The 7,728-nt window shown below is 46.9% G+C and overlaps 1 protein-coding gene across 1 annotated transcript in view; it reads right to left on the reverse strand.

Moving 5' to 3' along the window:
- The window catches only part of LOC122563886 (protein KIAA0100-like), a 67,496-nt gene extending 66,973 nt beyond the window's left edge, over positions 1-523 (reverse strand). Inside the window, exon 1 of the mRNA XM_043718093.1 lies at positions 298-523. Within this exon, the coding sequence (XP_043574028.1) occupies positions 298-371 (74 nt within the window). The 5' untranslated portion in view covers positions 372-523. The remainder of the gene's footprint in view (positions 1-297) is intronic.
- Positions 524-7,728: the final 7,205 nt, after the last annotated feature.

Below are 7,728 nucleotides of genomic sequence, written 5' to 3' on the forward strand. Positions count from 1 at the left end.
TGAGTTGCTGGGTGGGGGGGTGGTCAGCCTGTGTCATGGGTGGGGCAAGTGGAATCACGTGCTCAGGAGGAGGAGGGAGGTGCTGCGTCAGGAGTAAGCACCTTCTGTTCGTCCTCGGCCTGAGGCATGCTGCATTTATATAGCAACTGTCACATCCCAAAATCGAGGAAGCTGCCCACCAATAGGAGGGCATCAGGACAGGCCCGGCCCACCTCGATAATAATTTATGCTAATTTCCCGGGTTGTGGTGGCGTTGTGGCCCCATGCCCCAGGGATTAGGGAGACCGGGTCACTCACCGGCCCAGCAGCACCAAGAGCAGCGTCCCCGCCACCGCCGCCGCCGCCAGGAGCGCCGAAAACATCAGCGCCATCTTGGAGCCGGCGGGAGGGGGACGGGCAGGAGCGAGGGGTGAAGGGTCATAGCACACCGGATATGAGTCACGGCCCGCCGGAATCGGTCATACCAGGCGTGGCGGCCCTGCGTCAGCTGGCCAACCGAAACCCGACCCGGGGTTTGGCAACCGGTTCTGGGTCCCCAAACATGCTGGAGCTGGCCGACCGAAGGCAACCGCGGCGTTGAAGCAGGGAATGAAGATTTGGGTTTGGGTTTGGGTTTGGGTGGAGAAAAGCAGAACTGGCTTTTTTTTCTCTAAAATAGAGAAAATTCTAGAAAAAAAAGTCAGCTGAGAAAGTAAACTAACATTTCAAGTTGAATGAATAGTCACCAATCTAAAATGTTAACTTTCACATTAAAATATTTCCAGCCATTTCTATTTATTAACATCTTAATGCCCTGGTTATGTAAAGGGTAAATCAAAGAGGGCAAGGAGCAGAGGGACCTGAGTGTTTACATTAATTGGTTATTGAAGGTGGCTGGACAGATTCAGGAATCAAATAATAAACCTTTATCAACGGGAGCACGGGACATGCTCGGTACATCCAGATAAAAGGTTCGTTATGGTGGTTTAGCCCAGGCCATTAAACATCGGAGCAGAAGGTGGCCACTTCACCTGTCAGGTTTGCTCAGTCATGCTGAGTCTGTAAGCAGCAATGTGTACTATCCACAAGAAGCACTGCACACGTTCACCAAAGCTCATCCAACAGCACCTTCCAAACCCATGACCGCTTCCATCTGGAAGGACAAGGGCAGCAGATAGAGTCATACAGCATGAAACAGACCCTTTAGTCCAACCAGTCTACACCCATCATATTGATCCATGTTCCTGCAGACATTTCTTATCTATTTAAGTGTCTTTTAAACATTGTAAGTATACCCACATCCACCACTTCCACTGAAAATACATTCTACACACAAACCACTGTGTGTAAAACAATTCCCACTCATGTCATTTTTAAATCTTTCTCCTCTCATTATGAAAATATGCCCCCTAGTTTTGAAATCCCCCACCCTAGAAAAAGACACTTGCCACCTTATCTATACCCCTCATGATTTTATAAACATCTATAAAGTCAACCCCCAAATCTACTACACTCCAGTGAAAAAAAGTCCCAGCCTCTCCACAGAACTCATTTCTAGCAACATCCTGGTCAATATCTTCTGAACTCTCTCCAACTTAATAATATCCTTCCTATGACAGAGCAACCAGGACTGAACACGGTACTCCAGAAAAGGCCTTACCAATATCCTGTATAACCTCAACATAACGTCCTAACTCAGAATTATGTACCTGACCTGTCTAGGACTCTGTGTTCTACAACACTACCTAAGGCCCTACTTTTAATTGTATAAGTCCTGCCCTTGTTTGTTTTACTAAAATGCAATACCTCGCATTTATCCAAATTAGAATAGATACACGGGAATACTGCTAACTGCAAGTTCCCCTCCAAGTCAGTCACCATCCTGACTTGGAAATATATCACTGTTTCTTCACATCACTGGGTCAAAATCTTGGAATTCCCTCCCTAATGGCATTGTGGGTCAACCTACAACACATGAACTGCAGTGGTCCAGGAAGGTAGGTCACCACCAACTTTTCAAGGGGCAACTAGGGACAGACAATATATCTTGGTCCCAAAATCTCATGAATAAGTAAAACAAAATTAAAACAATGTCAACTCCACATTTCTGCCTTTTCCCTACAACCATGAATTAATTCCGCTCCTGATGAGAAATGTACAAGTCACTACAGATTGGCCTCAGCTGGAGAATTGGCACTGGTTTGGGGCAGAATGGAGCCATTTGTTTGGAAAGATTGAAGGGAGTGCAGAAAAGAAACATGAAATTGGTTTCAGGCTGAAAAATAGTTTCAGGCTCGGAGAAGAGAAGGTTGAGGCGAAATAGAGGGGTTTAAAATAATGAGGAATGGACACATAATAGATGGAAAGAAATGGTTACTTCGAAGGATTGAGAATGCTGCAGAGGGCATGGACTTAATACAAGAGAAGCATTGCAGAAAAGAGAAATGTTTTCCCACAGCAAATAATAGAATCACAGAATCATTATGCTGCAGAATGAAGCCATTTGACCCATTGTTCTGCACCAGTATGATGAACTAGTGTCAATCTCCTGCTTTTGGATTAGTGGTGCTGGAAGAGCACGGCAGTTCAGGCAGCATCCAAGGAGCAGCAAAATTGACGTTTCGGGCAAAAGCCCTTCATCAGGAATAAAGGCAGAGAGCCTGAAGCGTGGAGAGATAAGCTAGAGGAGGGTGGGGGTGGGGAGAAAGTAGCATAGAGTACAATAGGTGAGTGGGGGAGGGGATGAAGGTGATAGGTCAGGGAGGAGGGTGGAGTGGATAGGTGGAAAATAAGATAGGTAGGTAGGACAAGTCATGGGGACAGTGCTGAGCTGGAAGTTTGGAACTAGGGTGAGGTGGGGGAAGGGGAAATGAGGAAACTATTGAAGTCCACATTGATGCCCTGGGGCTGAAGTGTTCTGAGGCGGAAGATGAGGCGTTCTTCCTCCAGGCGTCTGGTGGTGAGGGAGCGGCGGTAAAGGAGGCCCAGGACCTCCATGTCCTCGGCAGAGTGGGAGGGGGAGTTGAAATGTTGAGCCACAGAGCGATGTGGTTGATTGGTGCAGGTGTCCCGGAGATGTTCCCTAAAGCGCTCTGCTAGGAGGCGCCCAGTCTCCCCAATGTAGAGGACCCCGCATCCGGAGCATTGGATGCAATAAATGATATTAGTGGATGTGCAGGTAAAACTTTGATGGATGTGGAAGGCTCCTTTAGGGCCTTGGATGGAGGTGAGGGAGGAGGTGTGGGCGCAGGTTTTGCAGTTCCTGTAGTGGCAGGGGAAGGTACCAGGATGGGAGGGTGGGTTGCAGGAGGCCACATGTCTCTGTGCACCATTCCTATCCAATTAAAACATCCAATGTCCTTTTGAGTACCTCAGTTGAACCTACCTGAACCACCTTTCCAGTCACTGAATTCCAGATTGTCACAAAAGATTTTGGTGAAAAACTATTTTCTATATTACGCTTGCTTAGTTTGCACATCACTTTAACTCTTGTTGATGTTCCTTTTACAAGAGGGAATAACTTTCTCCAGTCTGCTCATAATTTTGAAAACCTATCAAAGCTCCTCTCAGTCTTCTTTTCTTCAAGAAGAACAATCCCAATTTCTTTAATCTATCCTCAAAATTTAAGTTTCTCATTTCTGGAACCATTCTTGCAAATTTCTTCTACACTTACATTGTTCCTATAACGTGGTGCGTATGCAGTATTCCAGCTGCGATCTAACTTGGTTACCAAAACATGCACTGAAAATACTGGAAAAACTCAGCGGGTCTGGCAGCATCTGTGGAGAGAGAAAAAAACAGTAACTGTTTCGAGTCTGATATGACTGTGTTCTTCAGAACTAAAAGAACCAAATTCATTGAGTCTGGATTATACTCTCGAAGAGTGGAATGTTGCAGATTCAGACAAGGCATTCCTGAGGAAATTGGAGTGTTTTCCGAAAAAACAGAAGAGGGAGAATGAACCCTTTGCAGAGCCACTGCAGACACGATGGGCCAAATGGTCTCTTGAATGCTGTTCCATTCAGCACAATGGATAAGAAGCCATTTCACTCAATGTTCTTTAGACACAGAAATCTGCCATCCTTATGCAGTCTGGCTTAGGTGAGATTCCAGTGTGTCATTCAATGATTTCAGAATGCAGTTAAGAATGACTCACTTTGGATTTATAAGGAGCAGGAGTGGGCCATCCGGATTTCATTGTGGTTTTATCTCCAATTTCACTTCAGCTTGCAGAACCCTTGGCTCCCTCATCAATCGAAACTCTATGTAACACAGCCTTAAATAAATTTACAGTTACAGCCTCAACTGCCTTCTGGGAAAGAGAATTTGATCTTGAATGATGTTGATTATCAATGCTTCAGCCATTGGACATTCTTCTATTAACTCTATTAAATGCCTTGTGATTTTAAATTTCATCTGCTTTCCCCGTTCAAAGGAGAATAAACTCAGGTTCTCTGGTCCCCATTGAACAGCAGAGCAGACCCTCGATGGACTGAATGGCCCATTGGTCCAATATTCTTCTACCTCAGCTCCACCTACCCACCCTACCCTCATATTCCCTTTCTCCAATGATTGAACCATCTCAGTCTGGAATGGACTTTCAGCTCGAGCATGCCTTACTCCATGGGATAGAGAATCATCAATAACTTCCAGCACAGAAACAGACCATCTGCTCCACACAGGCCTGGTCCCAGCCTCTCTTCCTCTCACCCAACCATTCTGTTCCTTTCTCCCTCCCTCCCTCCCCTTTATCCATCTTCCCCTTCAATGTATCAGCAGCATTTAGCATGCTTGCCTTCATTGCTTACACTATTGAATTAGTACTTGGGACATCATGTTAAGGTTGTTCAAGACACTGGTGAGGACATTTCTGGAGAAAGTGAGGACTGCAGATGCTGGAGAGTCAGAATCAAAAAGTGTGGCGCTGGAAAAGCACAGCAGGTCAACAGCATCTGAGGAGCAGGAGAGTCAACGTTTCAAGCATAAGCACTTCATTAGGAAAGGTGGATGAGAGATAAATGGGAGGGGTGTGGGGCTGGGGGAAGGTAGCTGGGAATGTGATCAGTAGATGAAGGTGGGTAACATGGTGATAGGTTGGAGCGGAGGGTGGAGTGGATAGATGGGAATGAAGATGGACAGGAAGGACAGTTCAAGAGGGTGGTGCCGAGTTGGAAGGTTAGATCTGGGATAAGGTGGAGGGAGGGGAGATGAGGAAACTGGTGAAACTGTCATTGATTCCATGTGATTGGAGGGTCCCAAGGTGGAAGATGGGGTGATCTTCCTCCAGGCATTGGGTGGCTAGGATATGGCGGAGGAGGAGGCCCAGGACTTGCATATCCTTGGTGGAATGGGAGAGGGGGAGATAAAGTGATCCGCCACACGGCGGTGGGGTTGCTTAGTCCGTGTGTCCCAGAGATGTTCCCTGAAATGTTCTGCAAGTTGGCATCCTGTCTCCTCAATGTACAGGAGACCACAACAAAAGCAACGGACACAGTAGATGAGGTGTTTGGAGGTGCAAGAAAATCTCTGCCGGATGTGGAAGGATCCTTTGGGTGAGGGGGAGAGGAGTGCGTGCAGACTCTGTCTCTTGGAGTGGCAGGAGAAGGTGCCAGCAGTGGAGGGTAGGTTGTTTGGGGAGGGGGGAGTGTGGATCTAATGAAGGAATGGTCTCTGCGGAATGCTGAAAGGGGTGGGCTCTGACTGCAGGTGGCAGAAATTGTGGAGGATGATGTGCTGTATGAGGAAGAACACCTTATCTTTCACCTTGAGACCCTCCAACCACATGGAATCAATGTCGATTTCACCAGTTTCCTGACCTCCCCTGCCCCAACTGTTCTATCTGTCCATCTTCCTTCCCACCGATCCACTCCACCCTCCACCTTCATTTACCTATCGCATTCCCAGCTTCCTTGCCACCACACCCACTCACTTCCTATTTATCTAGCAGCCCTCTTGCCGCATCCCACCCCCCCCAAACATTCCTGATGAAGGGATTATGCTTGAAACATTGACTTTCCTGGTCCTTGGATGCTGCCTGACCGGCTGTGCTGTTCCAGCACCACACTTTTTGACACAGGACACTTTTGGAATACTGAGTCCAGTTCTGTCGCCTGATTATAGGAAGGATACTATTAAATTAGAGATGATTTGGAAAAGATTTACCAGGATGTTGCCTGGGGTGGAGGAGTTGAATTAAAAGGATAAGTTGAGAATTTTTTCTGTGGAACATCGGAGGTTGAGGGGTGACCTTATAGAGGTTCATAAAAGCATGAGGTGCATTGATAAGGTGAATAGCAAAATTCTTCTTTCTCGGGTGGCTGAGTTCAAAGTTAGGGGGCATTTTTTAAAGTGAGAGGAGAAAGATTTTAAAGACACCTGAGGAGGGGCAACTTTTTCACACAGAGGGCGGTTCGTATGTGGAATGAACTCCCAGAGGAAGTGGTAGATGCAGATACAGTTACAACGTTTAACATTTGGACAGGTACACGAACAGGAAATGTTCAGAGGGATATGGGCCAATTGCAGGCAAGTGGGACTAGTTTAGTTTGAGAAACTTGGTCAGCATGAATGAGTGGGACCGAAGGGTCTGTTTCTGTACTGTATAGCTTTATAACTCTAACCTCTCCCTGCACATCTGAGTTTCACAATGTCAACTACTCTTTGCTGAAAGAATTTTTCCTGAATTGCTGATTGCCTCTGTTTGTATTTAGCTGATATATAGATTAGATTAGATTACTTACAGTATGGAAACGGACCCTTCAGCCCAACAAGTCCACACCGACCCGCCGAAGTGCAACCCACCCAGACCCATTCCCCTACATTTACCCCTTCACCTAATACTACAGGCAATTTAGCATGGCCAATTCACCGAACCTGCATATTTTTTGTTGGATTGTGGGAGGAAACCGGAGCACCCGAAGGAAACCCACGCAGACACGGGGAGAATGTGCAAACTCCACACAGAGCGTCACCTGAGGTGGGAAATGAACCCGGGTCTCTGGCGCTGTGAGGCAGCAGTGCTAACCACTGTGCCACCCACAAAATTTGTGACCCAGTATCTCCTCAGCAACAGTGTCAAACCCTGTTATCATTTTAAAGACCTTGATCTTCCCTGTCCCAGGAAAACGATCCTGGTCTCTTTAACTTCTCCTGAGAGAGAGAACCCCTCCGTTCCAGTGTCACCCGAGTGAATCATTTCTGTCCTTCTCCAGTTCTTCCCTCAGGATTCCTGCAAGAATCCCGTCAGAGACCCATGGGATGAGCCTTTGCTCCTGAAGAATATTTCTCTGAGGGTGAGATTGGTGTTTCTCCCTCCCCTTTATATTTACACTCAGTGGGTTACACTCCAGTTCTGAGTCGGAAGTTGTGATTCAGGACTCCATTGGTGATTTGAGCTCATGGCCCAGGCAACCCCAGCAAGTGCAGTACCGAGGGAGTGTTGCCCTGTTGGAACAGGGAGTTTAAAGGAGACCTGTGTTCCCCACTCTCGGAGATGGGAAAGATTCCAAGGCATTATTCTGAAGAGGATCGAGTGATCCTCGCCAATATTTATTCCACAAGATCATAACATAATCGACGTCCCCAGTTTTAAATTGTTGGTCCCTGGAGTTTGCTATGATTATGGTTAGAGCTGAAAATGTGTTGCTGGAAAAGCGCAGCAGGTCAGGCAGCATCCAGGGAACAGGAGAATCGATGTTTCGGGCATGAGCCCTCCTTCAGGAATGAGGAAAGTGTGTCCAGCAGGCTAAG

The sequence above is a fragment of the Chiloscyllium plagiosum genome, chromosome 28, assembly GCF_004010195.1.
Source record: "Chiloscyllium plagiosum isolate BGI_BamShark_2017 chromosome 28, ASM401019v2, whole genome shotgun sequence".
Lineage (NCBI taxonomy): Eukaryota > Metazoa > Chordata > Chondrichthyes > Orectolobiformes > Hemiscylliidae > Chiloscyllium > Chiloscyllium plagiosum.